The following is a 20,648-nucleotide window of genomic DNA, read 5'->3' as shown; positions in this document are numbered from 1 at the left end:
CCATGTGGGAATTCATCATGCCTTATTGAAATCCATGGAATCAACATCCATTGCCATATCCTCATCGATCACATTTGTCACCTCAAAAAACTCAATCAAGTTCACAAAGTTATCTTGAATGTCCGAAATTAACCCATTCTCTTTCAAACGCGAGTAAATCCTATCACCAAAAATTGTCTCCAGCATCTTCCAATTACTGTTTTGTGTCTCACCAGCCTATAATTTGCTGGATTGTCTCTACTTCACTTCTGAAACAAAGGAATAACATTTATTACTTTCCAGTTCTCTGAGACCTCATGTGTGGCCAGAGAAGATTCAAAGATCATTGGCAATGCTTATGCAGTCTCCTCCTTTGCCTCTCTTAATAGCCTGTGATAGATCCGTGGGATTGATCCACCATAATGCTCTTCGAGAGCCCCAACACAACCTCCTTCTTAATCTCATACCTCTCTTCCATATTGGTATTCTGAATACTAATTAGTAGTCTGAAGAAGGGGCTCGACCCGAAACGTTACCCATTCCTTCTCTCCAGAGATGCTGCCTGTCCGCTGAGTTACCCCAGCATTTTGTGTCCACCTTAGTATTCCCCACACTGATCTCACTGTCCACCGTATTCTTCTCCTTGATGAATACTGATGCAAAGTACTCGTTTATGGATAAATGCATATGGCAGCAAGCAGCAGGAAACAAAGCCATGGGTGGCCTCTTTGATAATTTGTACCCAGCTTCTAAGTTTGGAATCTAGAATGTACAATAAGCAGCGATCAGTTTTTTGTGGACACATAGCATAACCAACAGAGCATTTAGGACCAATATTTCTGAGGGTGATATAACAAACCAACCCAGCAATTATTTATTAACCTGGTGATTTACTTGGAGTATGATTAAAGTCACTCCTGCTTTCAGTTGCCAAGTCCCTAGTGTTTGGAATTTTTTCACTCCACCATTCTTTCTCTCTCCTTCTCTTTCCCCCTTTAAGATCCCCCTTAAAAGTCACATCTACAATAAAACCTTTGTAGATCAATCCTGCCACCTAATTCCAAATATTATTTGATAATACTTCTTTCCATTGCCATGGGATGTTTCATGATGTTAACAGTACTTTATAAATAGGCATGGGATACCTATCCACTTTAGATCCTGAAGTATCTCTCCAACAACTCCAAACTCATGAAACATCATCTTGAGTACTGCCAGACTCAAGTGTACCTAAATGACTGGATGTATTTTCTTGTTTTCACATCCTGACAACATCCTTGTGCCACCCTGCTACCATCTTGCAAGTTGTACCAGATTGCAGGCTCACAAATTTGGTAAGTGCATTACACACTCCTTTGATAAGGCTCAAAATTCTCACAAACACAGTTCAACACAAGTGTCTTCCTTCTACCTTACTACTAATCCTATGTTTCTTGTCCGATCTCATCTTGCACAGGAAAGGCACTAAAGAACATTTGTTTTTCATTTTTCTAGGATGTGGATATCGTTGTCAAGGCCAACATTTATGGCCCATCCCCAATTGTGCCTTGAGAAGTTGATAGTGAGTCACCTGCAAATGAGTAGCTTGCTGAGCCTTTTAACAGACCAGGTAAGGATGGCAAATTTCTATCACTGGTGTAAATTTGTGAACCAGACAACCTGATATCTGTTTTTGTGATCATTATTCCTGACTAGTTGGGTTAATCCCTCAAAATTCAAAATTATTAAATGAATTTCCGTTCCATATCTATCAGTGGTGGAATTTAAATCACAATCTCTGGATTGTCAATCTCGGCTTCTGGATTGCTAGTCTATTAAATTAACCACAGTGACAAAAATGAGCTGCTTAAGTGTATGAAGACTGTCAGTGACTATGCATCGATAGTTTGAAAGTGATGTTTCCAAATTACTTACACTAAGCTGTGGAATTAATGTCCCTGGCCAGACTAGTTTACATACAACTCCTCTATATTATCTTCAATGTATTTTTAAAACATACTCGGGCTCCCACCTTCCTACTGTATGAGTTTGAAAGGAAGCTTTAAAAATATATATCAGGGCGGGTGCGGTCGATTTTGAGAAATCTTTGAGCAGGTAGAAAGATGATTTGAGAACAAGCTAAAAAATACTGAGGTAACGAAAATTGAAGATACAGATGTGAGAATTGGCGAACCAGAGTTGGTAATACTGAAGGAGTTCATAAAAATGGCAGTTTAACCCAATGAGCAAATTATAATAATAGCAGGAATACTTTGAATAAAATAGAATGAGTTGCTACATGAAAAAAAATCAAAGTAATTTGAGTACCTATGTCTAACTTTGAAATAGAAACCCTTTATTTGCCTTTAGGTATAAAGTCAAGTATTTGGTAACTTCTTGTCCACCGATGAAATAAAGTAATGGTAATAAAGTAATGGAAATTAAGGAAAGTCAACACATTTTTTATTTTTATTAAAATTCATAAACACCTCCATCACATTTTATCAAAATGATACATCAAACCATGTAACTGTGTATGATATTGAACAAATTACTTAACATGGTAATTAACATTGTCTTGGTCTTTTGTGAACTACATTTGAAAAAGATTGAGATCAACATCTTATTTATTCCTGTTAAACACTTAACATGCCATATAACAAACATACATCTCAGTAAATCAATTTCATGTTTCTCAGTCCAATATCAAATTAACTCAAATTAGATAGCTTATAAATTTTACACAACATTTTCTATAATCAGCTTGCATTGCGATGGGCATTGAGGGCACATTCTCATTTCTGCTTACAAAATAAATGCTGCGCTTACAGCACAATTAAGACTTGTCATATTTTTTTCCCCACTTTATGAGTGAAGCAATATACCTAAAAATGTTACATGATTGTTACATTGTATTTTTACTAAATGTGCTTATCTATACATAATAAATGTATTCAGAGCAATATTCGAGATCATAGCTATTTTAAAGACTGCTTCTTTGAAAGAGAAAAACTTTGAAGGGCCATGGTAGCTCAACAGCTATGGATATATGTAAAAACTTTTATTTCTAAAGATTTTGATGCCTCTGAGTCTACCTACACCTGTCTCTTGGCAGACTTTGAAGTTAGCTGCATCAATTAAGAAAAGCAAGTAAACCTCAAAATTTTCAGGCCCACCTACCCGTCATCAATTATAGAAAGACGGGTAGGAAAGTGGGAGACAAATGCCTTTCCTTGAGCAGAATGATGCTCAGGATCTGGACTAGGACACAAGCGTACTGCTATAGTGGTGGGAACCAGAGCTTGCAGTCCCTCAGTTTAATAGCATTTCAAGAAGTATTTACCAAGTATTTCTGTAAAGTATACTTAGCTACTTCTGTCAAGCCTGATCCTGAGCTTGTAATTCATATCATATTCATGACTCTTCCTCTCCTCATGAACTTTTCACAGCGACATGTTGATGTTTTTGACAGTTTATTGAAAGAGCAAGAACTGCTTTATCGACAACTCTCATATGTATCTCTATCTCCAGATTTTTATTTGTTTTCTAATCTCTTCCCTTACATATTAACAAATAGGCTAGATAATGTTATACTTTATTATCAGGCTGAGTTCAAAGTCTCAGTAAAACTGGTTTACATTCACACTGATCAAATGCTGGTCAGAGTTCAACTGACATTTGCTGTTTTCATTGGAGGGACACCTTCAATGTAGCCACTTTCTCGAGCTGTTTAATTTTCTAATTTGATTTGAAAGACCTTGCATAGGGGCGACTGAAAGAGAAGCTGGTTTTCCCAACATGCAACTTGGTCCACCTGATAAAATAGTGACTGAAAAACTAGAAATTAATTTGCTCAGTCATTTTTCTGCGCACGTTATTACGGACAGATCGTATGTAAACAAGCAAGACAAGGCAAATACCACAGTGACCAGAGTTCGGTTGTAACAATGCACCTGAATAAACTACAGCAGAGTACAAAAATAATTTGCTACTGTGTAAAATAGTTTCTTAAGTCTTTTGTGTTTGCCTATGTGAAAATTGAACTTCGCATTTTCAAATGGTTTAGGATTAAGAGTCCAAAACCACTCAAACTCTTAAGATCAGTGAACATATCAGGAGGCGAGTTCCAAGATCTTTTGACAAAGGCTGATAACAAAATATAAATTTTTAATGAAAGAAAACTTTCTTACGCCTTGTAACATTCTTGGGTGTCCCAATGCTATTAATGAATTAATTTTTGAAATGTACACTTGTTTAAAGGGCAAACACAATATAATTCACGTTGATGGAACACAATAAATCCGATGAACGACTGGTTAATCCAGTTTTGCCTAAGGAAAATAATTTAGCCAGGACTAAAACAATTGACAAATGTGATTTTTTTAATCTATTGACTAGACTGACTGATCTCAGTTGAAAGTCTGCTTCAAATTACAATGCTGGTGCTGTATTTTCCTCTCCCAATTAGATTTGCTCAATTTCCACCTTCAATACCTCGTCCTACGCTTTCAACTCATACTCGCTTACCCTCCTTTACCTGAACTTCCCTACACCATCCACTTTTTATACCCACTGAAGAATGAAGTAATCTCAATTGAAACAAACAAGATTTTGAATGGAAGATAGACACAAAAAGCTAGAGTAACTCAGCGCAACAGGCAGCATCTCTGGAGAGAAGGAATGGGTGATGTTTCGGTTCTTCAGACTGTTTGTCTGAATGGGATTTTTTTGAATGGGATTGATGTTGTAGATTCCTCCAACTAGTGAATCTGAAATTGGGGCAATGTCTCCAAATAAGAGATGAATTTAAGACTGAGATGAGAAACATCTTCAGTTAGAGAGCTGAAATTCTCTGCCTAAGTCATTGAAGATATTCAAGGTTAGTTAGGACTGATAGATTTGGACGAGTAGAGAATTGGGATACGGTGATGAGACAGGAAAGATGAGGTAAGGAAGAGAGAGGTTTAGAATGGTCCAGCTGACTGCCAGAGCAGGCTTGATTGGCCAAGAAACATACTCCTGGTATTCATGTTTCTGTTATCATTTTTGTCAAGTATCAAAGTGTTATGTGAGCATTTACAGTAGATTTTCAATTTTTACAAACATTTATTGTCGGCGCAGCAAATGATTATGTCTGCGGAAAATGTTCTTAAAGCTGATCTCGTATAGCCCTTAAATCACTAGGAGAATTTTGTTTTCTCATCTCTGGTTAACATTATGACCTAAATCAAGCAGACAAAAATGCTGGAGAAACTCAGCGGGTGAAGCAGCATCTTTGGAGCGAAGGAATAGGCAATGTTTCGGGTCGAGACCCTTCTTCAGACTGATTTAGCTTTCTTTAAAAACATTGACATCAGTTGTTCCCAGTTCATATACAGCGTGCAAAAGCAGATTACATTTTCCCGAATCATTATTCAGTTGCATTCTAACTGTAACGTGAGAAGAATGCCCTCTAGTACAGATTTTCAATTTTCCATGATCAACTAATGTCCACTCCTGATCTAATCTAGAATATTTTTGTGCTATGATAATGTGTGTCTTTTAAGTTAGGTTGAAAATTCTGAATTATATCTGCCATGTTTTTATAAAACCTTGATAAAAAACGTTGTTCTCTTGGTCAAGCTTGAATTTGAAGCTTAAATATACATGAAAGAATATTAATTGAGTTTTCACATATGAATAACAATTGGCTGTATACATTTTAACCTAATGTTTGTGCTCTGCTCTAGATATATTTTAAATCTTTATTATTACTAATGATAACTAATCATTAGCTGCAGGTCATTTCCTAGAAATTCACAGTGATTACATTTTATTTTAAGTTTCAGTGTAGCTCTTCACTCCATGATACCAAATAAATTGACTCCAGTGTTTGTTCTGAAAAATTCAAATCAGTTCAAAATTGGGATCAAATCGATTATCCCTTACCAGAATCAAAATGCATTGCAACCCCCACAGTCTTCAAAGCTCGCTTTGGAAATACTGCAATCATTTCAGTTTACAATCACAGTGAAAATAAACAGGAATATCTTAAATTGTCTGTGTGTAATAGCCCTACTCCCTAGGAAAAGAAGAACAAAGAGTACAATCTCTCATCAAATGCTATACATTTTCTGGTATTTAGATTTGAAGATCCGTGAAGAGCAGGAACAGCAAATTACCTGCTAAATGAACTGCAGATCCCCGTGAATTAACTTCATTCTCCTCCAGCATAATTATAGCCCTACAAACATTTCCACTTGTTAAAACTCATCATGTTTAGGTCTTTGTGATATATTCTTTGAGTTATCTGCTTAGTACATTTTAATTCTTGTTTTAATGGACCACTAAAATATCAAATGCAACATGGAGTTGATGTCATAGTGCAATAATTAAGAAAGTAGCAGATGGGAGTGATAGTTTTCAGCTGTATATTATGAGGAAAAAAGTTGCTCCATCAAAATTAAATGGAGCTTGGGAAATTTAAGCTGTTCCAAAGTGATTGGGTATTTTGTACAGTGTATTATTCTTCCTACATACCAGGCTATGTCTACTTCAAGTATGAGAGGGGGGAATGGGGTAGGGGTTTCAGTAGATCTGAGGGTCAAATATATAGTTTCACAAAGATGTCACAATGGTAATCTTAAATCCTATGTTATTTTGAAGTCTTAAAGCAGATGTTTGTAGGAGATATATATTTTACGTTCTGCATCATTCATATTTCAATAGATAAAATGACAGTTACTGCATCCTGGTAATTCCAATCCCCAAATGACATTTTTAGAGACCCTAGAAATGGCCTACACTAACCTCTTGGCTAAAGTTGTCACTGAGCTCAAAGAGGAATATAAAAAAGTTACTCTCACGACTAAATTAAAAATATTTAAAACGTGTAGATAGAATACATGATATTTTGTCAGTCTTCGCATTCAATGTGTCAAAATGTGAATATATTAATTAAGTTTCATAGTTATATTCTTAGAAAGGTAAGAATTGTTCCTCTGTTTTAAAATGAGAGGATCTATTTTTACTAATTTTTAAAACAAATGTTGCTGAAGAAAAATAACCGTACACCAGACAACATGTGCTTTTTCACAAAAGTATCCTTAAAGCGCATGACAATATCTTACAAACAACTTTTGGATGAAAATGCAGTGATTTGTTTTTGGTTGTATTATCTATGGGAGCAACAGGAGAATTCTCAAATATTGAACAGGAGAATGGCTCATATGATGGGATAACATTGCTGATCTCAGCACATCACCTTAAAAACATCTGCATCTCCAATGATAAGTGGAAAATACCTATTTAGACACAAACACTTTATGCACTCTGCAAAACACTGGTATCCTACTTGCAGCCTGCTGATTTATCAGAATGCTCTTAATCATATAGGCTGAACCTTGGGCTGTGTGCGATTGTGCAAGGAACCTGGGTGACACCCTGTGCCCATTGACACCTATGCATTGATTTTATACAACTCAGTGTGGGAAAGCTGTCAGTGTGGGCTGGACGGTGTGTGAAGCTGGGAAGTGGGGGCAGGGGGCCACTCAACACTGAAGTGTGGGGCTCGGGGCTGAATCCTAACCACGTCAGTGCGCACAGGGGTGCTTGTGTGCTGGCAGACCATCTAAATCCTGTGGTATCTTTCATTGACTGCTCTTGGATGTGACAATGTCAAAGACCAGTGACCACAACTGAGCTCAGTACCAAAGATACATCTCTGGGCTGGAGAGAGCTGTGCAGCTGAACAAGTAGGGGAGAGTCAAATTCCCTCACACCTCATGTTGATAAAGTAGATGGTAAATCTGGACATTATGTCAATATATTGCATGGTCTGTACCAGACATGGTACAGCCCTGAGCCCAACATCTCAGTGCTGAAGAGCAAAATGCTTACCATAGTCCACTTAACACCACCCTCCGCCAGCAGCCTGGTCACACTGGCTGATCGCTAGATTCGCTCCAGGTTTCCAGCAACCAGTTTCCCAGCAGAGCAACATCTAGAAGCAGGTTATGCAGATGTTTGCTCCAGGTGTTTCATGGCACCTCATATGCTCTTCACCACTTCAGTAACATTCAATTCCTAGGCCCCCAATTGCCTCATCTTTACCATGGACATCCAGCCCCTTTACATCCCCATTCCCCATCAGGAAGTTCTCAACACCCTTCAGTTCTTGAACAAAGACCCAAATAGTTCTCCTCAACAAACACTCTCTTCTACCTGGTGGAACTTGTCCTCACCCTTAACAGTTCCTCTTGTTTTCTTCAAGTCAAAGAAGTAGCCATGGACAATCACATGAGCCCCAGCTAAGTCACTCTGAACACTCCTTGCTCTAAATGTACCCCAGCAACATTCCCAAAGTATTTGTTTACTAAATCAAAGATTGCATTGGGGCCCCCTCCTGCACCTGTGCAGAACTCATTGATTTCATCAACCTGATTTCCACCCTATCCTCAAATTCACTTGGACTATCTCTGACATCTCACACCCCTTTCTCGGTCTCCGTCATAGAGGACAGATTATCAATTGCTGTCTACTACAAACCCACTGACTAACCCAGCTGCCTTGACAACACCTCCTCCCACTTGGCCTGTTGTAAAGACGCCATCCGTAACTCGCAATTTCTATGTCGGCCAAGATGAGGCTTTCCACTCCTGGATATTTGAGATGTCCTCTTTCTGCAGTAACCACCACCTTCACCATGATCCCACCATCAGTCACATCATCCCATCTCCATCTCTTTCAATTATTCGTAAAGACCACTCTCTCCGCAACATCTTGGTTCACTCATTCCTTTCCACCCTACCTGCTCCCTTCCTAGGCACTTTCTCCTGCAACAACAGGAGAAATAACACAATTCCATTCATCTCCTCTTTTACTTCCACCCAGGGACCCAGCAACTCTTCCTGGTGAGACACGGGTTCACAAGCACCTCTTCCAACCTCATCTATTCCATTCAGTGCTCCTGATGTGGCCTCATTTTCATCAGCAAGACCAAGCGACCTAGACTAGGGGACGGTTTCGCCAAACACTTGTGCCCTGTCTGCCAAGGCCTGCTGGAGCTCGCAGTTGCTCACCATTTTAACTCCTATTGGAGGATCCCACCACTTTATGTCCATGACCTCCATTGCCAGAGTGAGGCCACTAGAAGAACAACACCTCATATTCCACTTGGGTAGCCTTCAACCCAATGATAAGAGCATTGAATTTTACAGTTTCAAATAATACACTCCCTACCCCCTCGCTTTCCCCTGCAACCCCCATACTGGTGTGCGCACATTTTTGCCACCATCTCCCTCCACCTTAGTCACTTTACTCCTATCCCTTCCTCCATATGCTCATCTCCGAGTCTCAAGTCCCCCATTTCCCATTTATCCCCCCTCTTTCCCACCCGTTTCCACCCATATTACATTACATTTTACTTATGTTCTTTTTTCTCCTTTTCATCTCTTGCCTTTATCATTGACTCCTCCCACCTTCCACTCTCCCTCTTCCCATCTCACCTATCACATTTGCCAGGCCTTGCCTCACCCCCACCTCTCTTTTCTAGTTTTCTACCCCCGACTGGGGTCAGTCTGAAGAAGGATCCCACCCCAAAATCTTGTCTGGCCCTTCCCTCCACAGGTGCTTGACCCACTAAGATCCTCCAGCACTTTGTTTTTAATTCTCAATAACACGTTTCTGTATGGATGGTGCTATAAAGGCAACTTTTAGAACCAATTCTATTAGCTCTGTCATTCCTGGGAACATATTTTGAATGCTAAGGGAGGTACCAGTGTAGTTGATATTTTAACTCCTGCACAATTGATAAATTGTAAAACTTTAAAAAAAAATGAAAAGATGAGGATGATGCATATCAAGATCACCAACACTGAAACATAGTGGTTGAGATCCATGCACATATGCACACATACACTTCAGCATCAGTTATCTGTTTGAGAACGTATAATTATGATAATAAAATCACCAAGGAGATTTTTCTGTTACTTTGGTCCATGACTGGTTTGTTGTAATTCATTCCTCGGCTTGTTGGGCTAACTGTCTCTCACAAAGGCTTAGAGCATGGTGCACAAACTGGTACTGCTCACATGTCTGGATCATTCCTCCCCTGAGAAAGAATACAACATGTACATCAGATGGGGGTTCCTGTGAAAGAGCAAAATACAAAACTTCTGTTGACACTGAATCAACTCTGGAAACATTCGACCACTTTTACAGCCCAGCTGCCTAGCATTTGGTCTTTCATTTGCCAACAAATTTATACAATTGTTAATTGCACAAATATTCCCCAGTTTCTACCTTTGACATCCTTCTCATTTGGTTCATGAAAGCAGGAACATGTAATGTGGCGATACCAATCCTTAATATTGGCAAAATGATCAAATCCATTTTGAAGGCAATCTAAATGCAGCTGGCTTTCATATAAAAAGCAGCATTTTAAAATAGAAAATAATATCCTATTTAAATCATAGAACCCCAATTACCATTTCAGGATAAAAAGTGATTGAAGCTTGAAGGATGGTATTTAAAATGATTGCCAGAGGTAATTGGTGAACAATTTAATTGGACCCTGGAGAAGCAAAGGGGTCTCTTTGACAAAGGAGTTGGGAAGGGAGGAAAGGAATGATTAGGGATAGGTGGAAGTTATTGAAAAGAACAAGAGAATGGGAGTGGTTAGGAGGCAGTGTAGGCAATTTAAAGATGATAAATGGCAACTTGAAACAGCCTGTGGTTTTAAAAGGAACACTACTTTTCCTGTTCATTTAATGTTCAGGTGTGCATTTTTTACAAAACAGGCCGTAAATTGCAGTCTTCTTAAGGATCACTGATTGTATTTTGCAAAGTTCATTTAACAAATGATCTCACATATTAACATGGGGTGGGAGATTGCAACCTTCGCTTGGTCAGCCCAGTTTCAACTAATGCAATCAACCTGCCGTGCACAATCAAATAAGATCAAATAGAAAAAGTTGGCCTACAACTTTAGGCTGTGCTCGCCATAAGCAAGAAGAAGACATATTAACATTTGGTCTCTTCTTGTACATGGGAATGAATTAATAGCAGATTTGAATATGGGTCATGCATATATCTTTTGGTATTTTCCCAGGATGACATATCTGTTCAGATTCAGAATGTGTGAATGGTTCAGAATGTGTGCCTATGACTAATGCTATCCTTTACACTCAATTTAAAAAAAAATCAGGAACAGTTAGCATCTGTTTTACATGATCTTGCTTGCTTCTGGTACCCTGTCTATAAAGCAAAACACAATCTGTTGATTTCACAGCTTTTATTTGAGAATTTTGTTTACAAAGGCTATTTATATTCCTCTCAGCTCATTTCCAAATTATGTGAAAGCATCTCAAAATACTTTATCCCAAGCAGATGGAGAACAGGTTTTCCAACAGAAAAAATATCAGCAAAGAATGATTTCAGTTATATATAGCTTCAGTGAACAAATTGTACTGTTCTTATCAAATGAGGCCAGTGTGGTTCATGTGTATATAGACGTCCCAAGTAATATGTTTGCCAGCAAGGTTGAAGGGCATGGAATAAAGAAGCAGGGTGGATAAGAATTTGGCTAAGGGATAGAAAACAAAATCAAAACGAACTTTGATTTTTAGCTGCTCCATAAACTAAAGACTGTGGTGTTCCCGAGAAAACCAAGAGAACTGTTTTTCCCGATAGATAGTTATAATTTGGATTTGGATGGAGGAGGATAAATTTCAAAATCCAAAGTCAATACAGAACAGAGAGAAAGATCACGATGGTCTTCAAGGTGACATAAGCTGATGAAAAAAGGTGACAGATGAAATTTAACACAGAAAGTTGTGGTGGTACATTTTGGTAGGGATAAATAAAAAAAGACAAATAAATATAAAAGGTGCAGTTCTAGAGATATTACAAGAAAAGAGACCTGCAGATAAAAAGGCATGAAACTTTACAGATGGCAGAGCAGAGTGATTATCTGATCAATGTAGAATACAAAATAAGAAAGTTGTGAGTTTTCATAAAATACTTATTGTTCAAAAGTGAAGGAATTTGTCAATTTCTTAGAACAGGGTGGTTAACATGAAATATTGCAGAAGCATTCAAGTAAAGGTCCAGAAGACAGAGAGAAATTATAGTGAGTGCAGGTTTAAAGTGAATACACAGATATAAAGAGCCAAAGTGAGTGACATTGGTAAGGTATGTGGCGGCAGATTCACTTGTAGTTCTCAAAAGGGATGTAGTACAGTGTGAAGACTTGGCTCTTGGTTTGGCCCTCTTTCACAATTAATTTCTTGTTAATAGAGAAGTTGTAAATGTTTATTCTCCACCCCTTTTTCAAATCATCTACAAAACAATATATCATGAGAAAAGGCACAGTTCCAAAACCATAAGAGACCTATGTTGATGGATTATAAGGATGTATACAAAATAAATTAATTAATCAACTATATTTGCATCTGCAGTCTTACCATATGTACAATAAAATTATTGCACAGTTGTGAATACAACAAAACATTTATTCTAACTAGAAATACTTTGGTAGATTATTAGTTATTGCTGAAAATGTTTCATTTACTCTTGCCATACCTTTAGTATATATTTATTTTGTATTTTATTTGTATCTCATTTCATTGATGTAATGTTTCCTGAAGCTTTTATGCTTATTGACAATTACCTGTCTATCCTCAGTTGACAAGTTGTCCGTAGCACATCAACCACACCAGAGTACTTCAGCTCTCTGTAACAGATGCTGGTGGCAATGAAACATCCTGTCCTTCCAATGCCTGCACTGCAAAACAATAATGAGTATCCCAAGTAAATATTGTATTGCACATAAAGTGATGGAACTAGATTTTGCACAATTACGACAAGTGAATGACATAAAAGCGACTATTTGGTTGAGAACATCACCTTCTAGTGGAATCCATCTAAGGAAATCATTGAAGAGGTTGCTTTAATGAGAGAGAAGACTGGGTGAAGAGCCATGCTATGAAAAAGAAAAGTAATTCACGAAGCAGAGCTTAAATTTCCTCACACGTGATAATTAAAAACCTACAGGTGAAGGAGCTGGAATTTAAAGAGCCAAGTTCAAAGAAAAGATTGTATTAGGGTTGTAAAAGTGCGGTGAGGTTCTAGCTCTGAAATTGTGTAGGTCCTACCTGCAGTGGACTAAAACTGGTCCACTGTTGTCCTTCTTTGCTTGCATCCTAGCTTCTTCCACCTCCTGGACTAGTTGTAAAAGAGGTCGAGCATTGTCTGGTGTCTTCTGATCTGGCCATGATGTGTACCAGTAGTGCTTTAAATGTCGTTCCTCAAACCCATCCTAAAATGAGAAATATATAGTGAAAACTGGAGTGCGAGGAGACTTTGCAGGTCTGCACATAGTATGTGTTAAATGAGGTACCACCAGGGGGCACCGTATGATGGCTGCCTCACCAATGGTCTGACTGATCTTTTTCCTTCTTTGTGGTTTTAGTTTGTTGTAAAATGTATGTTTTAGTTTATCTTTAGTTTTGTTTATGCGGAGGGTGGTGGGTGGGAATGGGGGAAACTTTGTTTATCTCTATCCTCGACGGAGATGCGACTTTTTCCGTGTCATATCTCCATCTGCACTGCGGCCTAACATCGTGGAGCTGGCGGCCTCTTGCTGCGACCTCGAAGCTCCAACCGCGGGAGCCTGCGGACAACAACCTTTGGCAGGGATCGACCTCGAAGCTCGAATCGCGTGGGCCTGCGGACTTTTAACAACGTGGACCTTGCGCTCCCTGGTTAGAGACCTGGTTCGGAAGCTCCAAGCCGCGGGAGCTTTGACCGCCCCGACGCAGGAGCTTCGATCACCGCGATGCGGGAGGTTCAATCGCCATCTGCTGGAGTTTTAATTGCCCCGACTGCGGATGGTTTGACTCCCCTGATATCAGGAGATAAGGAGGAAAGAAGATAATACTTTATTGTCTTCCATCACCGCGGGGAATGAGTAGGAGCCGCTGTGGTGGATGTTTATGTCAAATTTTTATGTAGTTGTGGGTCTTGCTGATTTTTTGGTATGACTGCATGGCAAACCAAATTCTTTGTATGTTGCAAAACATACTTGGCTAATAAATTACGATTATGATTATTATGATTATGACATTTTGCAGTGTTTCCAAATGGTTATGGGAGTGAAGCCTTTTTATATAGAGTTGTATTTGGGTATGAGAAAGACCGTGTAAACAAGAACAGCATAAAGAAGAAGAATTTATCAAAATCCTGAAAGGAATGCACTATTATTATTCAAGTAAGAGGCGGATGTTGTGAATAAATTTTGATTTTGTTTTATTTATGTTTTGATCTTTTAATTTGTGGAATTAAATCTGTAAAAAGGAAAGTTGTTTTAAATTTTACTCCCTGTTAACTTTGAAAAATAAGACGTTATGTTCATGCTACAGGGACTGTTTCAGTTCATTCCTTTCCCAATAAACAATTTATAAAATAGCTTCAAGTCTAGAATTTTGTTTGGAAAATTGTGGCCACAAAGAGACTCTAGTAGTTTGAATGCTGGGATTGAGGATTTGGTTAGAAGTTTATGGGTGATATATTGGTTCACATCAGGAGCACATCTGTTAAATTTAGTTATCAATCTTCACTGACTGGCTGCCATATAATTTTGTGGGTGCTAGCAGAACAATGTGGCAAAGCAGCAGAGAGAACTTCAACAATCCAGGTTCATTTCCTGTGCTGTCTATGTCAAGCTTGCACATTCTCCACAGCACCGTGTGGGTTTCCTCACATATCCTGAAGGTATGATGCATGGTAAAGTAATTGGGAACTATACAAATAATTCTGAATGTAGGTAGGTGGTAGGAGAGTCAGGCTAGAGTTGATGTGCATGTGAGAGCGAATGGGTCGCTATAAAATAAGGGGAATAGGATTTCCGAGAGCTAGCATAAATGTAGTGGACTGAATGACCCCCTATGTTGTGAGAAAAATTGAATAAATATAGATAACTATTGAAAGGAAGATGAAAGTCTTCCCTTGCAACCACAGGAAATGCTACACTTGTCGCTTTACCTCCCGCCTTGATTCCATTCAAGGACCCAAGCAGTCTATCCAGGTGTGGCAGAGGTTCACCTGCACCTCCTCCAACCTCATCTATTGCATCCGGTGCTCTAGATGTCAGCTGCTCTACATCAGTGAGACCAAGCGTAGGCTTGGCGATTGCTTCGCCGAACACCTCCGCTCAGTTCGCAATAACCAACCTGATCTCCCGGAGGCTCAGCACTTCAACTCCCCCTCGCATTCCAAATCCTACCTTTCTTTCCAGGGCCTCCTGCATGTCCAGAGTGAGGACCACCATAAATTGGAGGAGCAGCACCTCATATTTCGCTTGAGCAGTTTGCACCCCAGCGGTATGAATATTGACCTCTAATTTCAGGTAGGCCCTGCTTTCTCCTCCCCTTCTCAGCTCTCCCTCAGCCCACTGGCTCCACCTCTTCCTTTCTTCTTGTCGCCCCCGCCCCCCACCCTCACATCAGTCTGAAGAAGGGTTTTGACCCGAAAAAGTTGCCTATTTCCTTTGCTCCATAGATGCTGCCTCACCCGCTGAGTTTCTCCAGTATTTTTGTCTACGTAAGATGAAAGTCAAGATCCACTGTTTTTTATTTAATTGGTACTTACCTATCTTTTAAACATGTACCAATAGAATTATTTTTACTTTTAATCTCCTCTGATGTTTGAACTCTTCAACAGTGAATCTGCAACATTTCTAATGATTTATTTCAGGATTTTCAAACCTCCTATTAGACTAAAATGTGTTTAAGCATTAGTTATTATATTTTTAAATCTTTGATACTTGCAGTCATCTATATGGCATGGAGTGATTGCGGATATCAAACAGTGAAAATGTACGGTTTCATGGGATTTAATTAGTTGATGTAGTAAAAGAGATGTTGGATTATAAGGTTAATAGTATGAGTAAATAGTATTCTTCATCAATACTTGATCCAACAATAATGGCAAAAGTCAAGGTCCAAAAAACAGCATCTTCCCACCTTCAGGGTGATGTTTCTCAAACTATAATCATCAGCATGTAGAACGTTGTTGATAAAGACTTCAATTCCTTGATAATTGGCTTGATCCTCAGGCCAGTACACTGTACATTTCTGAAATAATGAAACAGAGTAATGCATTTGAAAGAGATTTGTTGAAGACCACACAAAAACAAGGGGGCTTAGATTTAAACGTAGGAGAAGGCGTTTTACAAGGAATATTACTTTTTTTTGTTTACACACAGAGTGGTTGATATCTTGATGTTTCCAGTCCACATTGATGGAAGGATTCATGTTGTTTCCTCAGTACTTGTATAACTAAATTGCATTTAGGAATAGTAACAGATCTTTTATTGCATCTGTGAAAAGTAGGTGTGAGGGGGCTAGTAAGGAGCATGTGTTCTCGTTGCTGATTCCCCCCCCCCCCCCCCCCCCCCCCCCCCCCATATCTGTTTCCACCTATCACCTACCAGCTTCTGTCTCTGCACTCTGGGCTCCTGGCTCCATCTTCCTATCACCCCTGTTTTCACTATCTCTACCTTTCACCTACCAACCTTTGTTCCACTTCTACCTCATGTTTCTAAATAGTATCTTCCCTCTACACTGTCAAGATCCTATCGCAAAAATATATAAATCATCAACTGAACCAAGATCACATTCGCAAGCTAATCAAGTTACCCTGCCATCTTACTTCAGACATTCCACACCATTATATCCTTCAAGAATATTTCTCGGATCTCAAATTTCCCAGCTTTCAATCATGTAACACATCACACACAATTACAGCTACCAATATACTCATTCAGTACTTTTTTCCAATTTTAGAAGACAAGTGCCAGAAGCACCTAACTAAGGTAGGGGAATTTACTCTGTAATGGAAGAACCCATGTCCTGAGGAAGAGACATTTCCAGACGCAATTGGACTACCCAGCTTTATTGCAAAGCCATAGTTTTTTCTCACAAACTGCATATGATGTGATTACACATTGTGTAACGGATATAGCGGAAGAGCCATGGCCACCTGGCCTTTACCTTTCAAATGCATTATGGGAGGACACTTCAACTGCCCTCTTCAAATTCTCAACAAGCATTTGTCACACTTACTTTAATCACTTAGGCTGCACTTCAAGAAGTACCATGAAGGTGGAGCATTCTGGGGCAGCCACTGAGAATAAATAGTTTAATTTCTGTAAAGCCTATTGGTTGTTATAATGTGTAAGAAGCAACTGCAGATGCTGGTTTAAACAGAAGATAGACACAAAAAGCTGGAGTAACTCAACGGGTCAGACAGCATATCTGGAGAAGAGGAGTAGGTGATGTTTCGGGTCGAAACCCTTAAAATGTTTTCTTTTTGTGTCCTTAATGAAGATTAAATGTGATAATTAGCTTGCGGTAGAATTTGAAGCAATTTTATCGTGTTCTTAATGGAGAGGAATTGAATATGGTTAGGGTTTCTCTCTAAAGATATTGGGTCCTAGGAATTTTGACATGTGACAACAGTGCACCAAAGCCTGATGGTGGAAAAGCTCTGCAAGAAGCTTCTTTCAATTTGATGGAGAAAAATGTCTCTCTGATGCAAGCTGTCTACCTGAAAGCTCTGGCTATTGCTGAAAGGACTATTTCATATTCTATCAGCAAATCAGGACAAGAGAAGCAATTGAAGCCCTGCTCATTTCATGGGAACTTGGCTGCTAAATGATTACAAGTGCTCATGGGGCATGAGCATCAAGTACTTAATTTCATTACCCTGCCAACTTCCTCCTGATTAAATGTAGAAACAATTAACTGCAGATACTGGTTTACAAAAAAAGACACAAAGTGCTGGAGTAACTCAGTGAGTCAGACAGCATCCCTGGAGGACATGGGTAGGTGACGTTTCGGATCCATGTCCCTGGAGGACATGGGTAGGTGATGTTTCAAAACCAAAACATCTGGTGTGGCACTTCTTCTTCTTTCAAGTCCATTTTGTTACAAATGTTGACCTCGCTGTCCTCGTCTCTGAGGCATACAGACTAGGAGGAGTTAATCCCCTCTTTGTTTAGAGTTAGCTATCCTGTGGTTTGTGGTTGATTTAAAAAGTTGGCTGGCGCTCACTGAGTAAACTAACAGGTGCATAAAGTTGGTTAAAGCAATTGGAATACCAGGATAAATATTAAAATAAATGCAAATATTTTCTGAATCACGTTAGTGGTGCTGACAGCTGTCCAAGTACCTCATTCCTCTCTTCTAGGTTTGTGATCATGACAACAATGGTTGACTTTTCTTGCCAAATCATTGTCCAGAAATCCGACACAGTGTTCGCAATTGGTCCCTGAGTAGCAATGTACACCTTTTCCTCCCCTCCGTAGCCCTGTAAACAAATGACATTATTAGTTTAATGATGTTATAAATGGGAAGAAACACAATAATAAAGTCTGTAAATCTCTTGTAGTTCTACCGAGTAGGACATTGCTGTTTCAGCAGTCACATGAACGAGTGCAGAAAAACAGCTATCAAATCTGCACTTAATTCCTGCAGAGTCCAGAGAAGCAGAAAGTGAGTTCACTATCTAAAGTACATTCTGTATTGACCAGTAAAAAAGAACAAGTCGCCCTGATAAATTATTTGTTTCTTACTGTCAGGTGAATCTGCAAGAATCTGCAAGTTGATAATGCAACTTCTCATGCATTAAGCTAGTTTTTTTTAAACAGTGGTTAGAATGCACACAAATGTACTAAGATTGGCCAAAGGTTAAGTGAGCACCTCAGTTATCTGATTTGCTTATGGATATATTGGATCAGGAATGACAGAATTGCATTTTGAGCATCTACAGCCAGTAAAGGACAGCTGGCTGACTATTCCACATCAAGTAGTATCTTAGGTTATAACCATATAACCATATAACAATTATATGGTGTGGGTGTGTTGGGGCGTGGAAGTTGGAAGATGCCTGCGAAGAACAGAATTTTAAAAAAAATTACCATCTACTTCCTCATTCAATTCACATGATTATTGCTGTGAACCTCAAATTGGATGTTTTTTGTAGCTCAAGTGGGTCTTGTCCCTCTGTCACCTAAACATTAGATGCTAGCACTAGATCACATCGAGCTAATCAGACATATTTCATGCTTGGGTATCCTGGTATAATACTTGGCACCAGCAATGAGATTATTAACCTTCACAAATTGCACTGTGCATAATTCCTGCTAGTTGCTTTGCAGCCTCATTGCTGTACATGACCCACTGAGGAGAATAGGTTGTCCATTTCAATTCCCTGCATCAGCTCATCTGCTGCTGTAACTTTCATCTATTTCCTATTGGTTATAGACTTGATTATTCCAGATTTGGCCAATGTTCCTTTCCACTTTATAAAGCAGAGGTCACCAAATCACTGATGCCAAAATCCGACTTGCACCATTCCTTTCACACATCATCTTTCTGTCTCCAAACCATACCATTTGCTGTATTTGCCCCTGGATCAGCAATGGCTTTTAAAATAAATTACCTTTGTTTTTATTCCTTTATGGTTGTATTTAGAGTCATAGAGTCGTAGAGGGAGGAAACAGGCCCTTCAGTCCAACTAGCCCCTGCCAAACGAGGCAATTTTCAAGGAACTATGTACCTGCACTCCTTGATCCTTCTACTCTGAAACACTCCCTAGAGCCCTGTCATTCGCTATGAAGCTCCTGCTCTGATTTGACTTCCCAAAATGCTGTACCTCGCACTTATCTATATTAAACTCCATTGAACCATTCCTCAGCTCCCTTACCCAACCAATCAATATCCTGCTGTAATTTTTGATACCATCTTCGCTATCTATGATACCACCCACTTTTATGTTATCTGCAAACCTACCAATTATGTCTTCTACGCTCATCCAAATTGTTAATATAAACCATAAACAGCAATGGGCCCAGCACCGATCCCGGAGGCACACCACTAGTCGCAGACTTCCAGTCCAAAAAACAACCTTCCACCATCACCCTCTGCTTCCTTCCATGTATCCAATTCTCTATCTAGTTGCTCTCCCTGGATCCCTTGTGATCTAACCTTCCAGAGTAGTCTACCATATGGAAACTTATCAAATGCTTTGCTGAAGTCTATATAGACAACATCTACAGCTTTGGCCTCATCAACCTCCAGCCTCATTACCCTCTGAGATATCCGTGATGCCTATTGATAATCTCCATTTTAATCACCTCACCATTTCAGCTGCCAGATCCCTGAATCGTGAAATTCCATCCCTCAGCCTCTTTGCCACTCTGCCTTCCTGGAAGTTTTTCTTTGACCAAGCTTTTGATTATCCAACAATGTCTTACATGGGCTTTTTCTTCAACAACACAGTAATGATGTGCCTTTTGGAATTCTGTTGCCACATCAATAGCAATTCTGGAAAAACAGCATCTGTTTCTGCTCAGCACTTAAGATCGTGGACAGCGAATAGCCCTTAACAAACAATACCACAATATTATGTGCCAAATTATGCTCTTGGGCTGGTGAATACATAGGAATTCTGCAGGTTCACAGTAGTGGAAGTAACAGAATGTTAATTATTAAAAATGTCATTTTTAAGATTAGTCAAGATGTCCTTATGGACCTGTCCCACTTACGTGACTTTTTCGGCGACTGCCGGCACCCGTCATAGGTCATTGCAGGTTGGCAAAAATTTTCAACATGTTGAAAAATCAGCGGCGACCAGAAAGACGCTACGCC

The 20,648-nt window shown here is 39.2% G+C and overlaps 1 protein-coding gene and 1 long non-coding RNA gene across 2 annotated transcripts in view; one reads left to right on the top strand and one right to left on the bottom strand.

Annotated features, from left to right (window-relative positions):
* Window positions 1–1,331: 1,331 nt before the first annotated feature.
* The window catches only part of LOC129705829 (uncharacterized), a 144,881-nt gene continuing 125,564 nt past the window's right edge, over window positions 1,332–20,648 (top strand). Inside the window, exon 1 of the long non-coding RNA XR_008724969.1 lies at window positions 1,332–1,588. This is a non-coding gene — a long non-coding RNA (uncharacterized LOC129705829). The remainder of the gene's footprint in view (window positions 1,589–20,648) is intronic.
* The window catches only part of ptpn5 (protein tyrosine phosphatase non-receptor type 5), a 76,560-nt gene continuing 65,307 nt past the window's right edge, over window positions 9,396–20,648 (bottom strand). The window contains exons 9-13 of the mRNA XM_055649661.1: window positions 18,169–18,306; window positions 15,960–16,070; window positions 13,092–13,255; window positions 12,608–12,721; window positions 9,396–10,048 (exon numbers count right to left, since the gene is read on the bottom strand). Of these exons, the coding sequence (XP_055505636.1) occupies window positions 9,955–10,048; window positions 12,608–12,721; window positions 13,092–13,255; window positions 15,960–16,070; window positions 18,169–18,306 (621 nt within the window). The 3' untranslated portion in view covers window positions 9,396–9,954. The remainder of the gene's footprint in view (window positions 10,049–12,607; window positions 12,722–13,091; window positions 13,256–15,959; window positions 16,071–18,168; window positions 18,307–20,648) is intronic.

This window comes from Leucoraja erinacea, chromosome 18 (genome assembly GCF_028641065.1).
Source record: "Leucoraja erinacea ecotype New England chromosome 18, Leri_hhj_1, whole genome shotgun sequence".
Taxonomy (NCBI): domain Eukaryota; kingdom Metazoa; phylum Chordata; class Chondrichthyes; order Rajiformes; family Rajidae; genus Leucoraja; species Leucoraja erinaceus.
The sequence above is the reverse complement of the archived record's forward strand: the minus strand, read 5'-3'. Positions and strand labels throughout refer to the sequence as shown.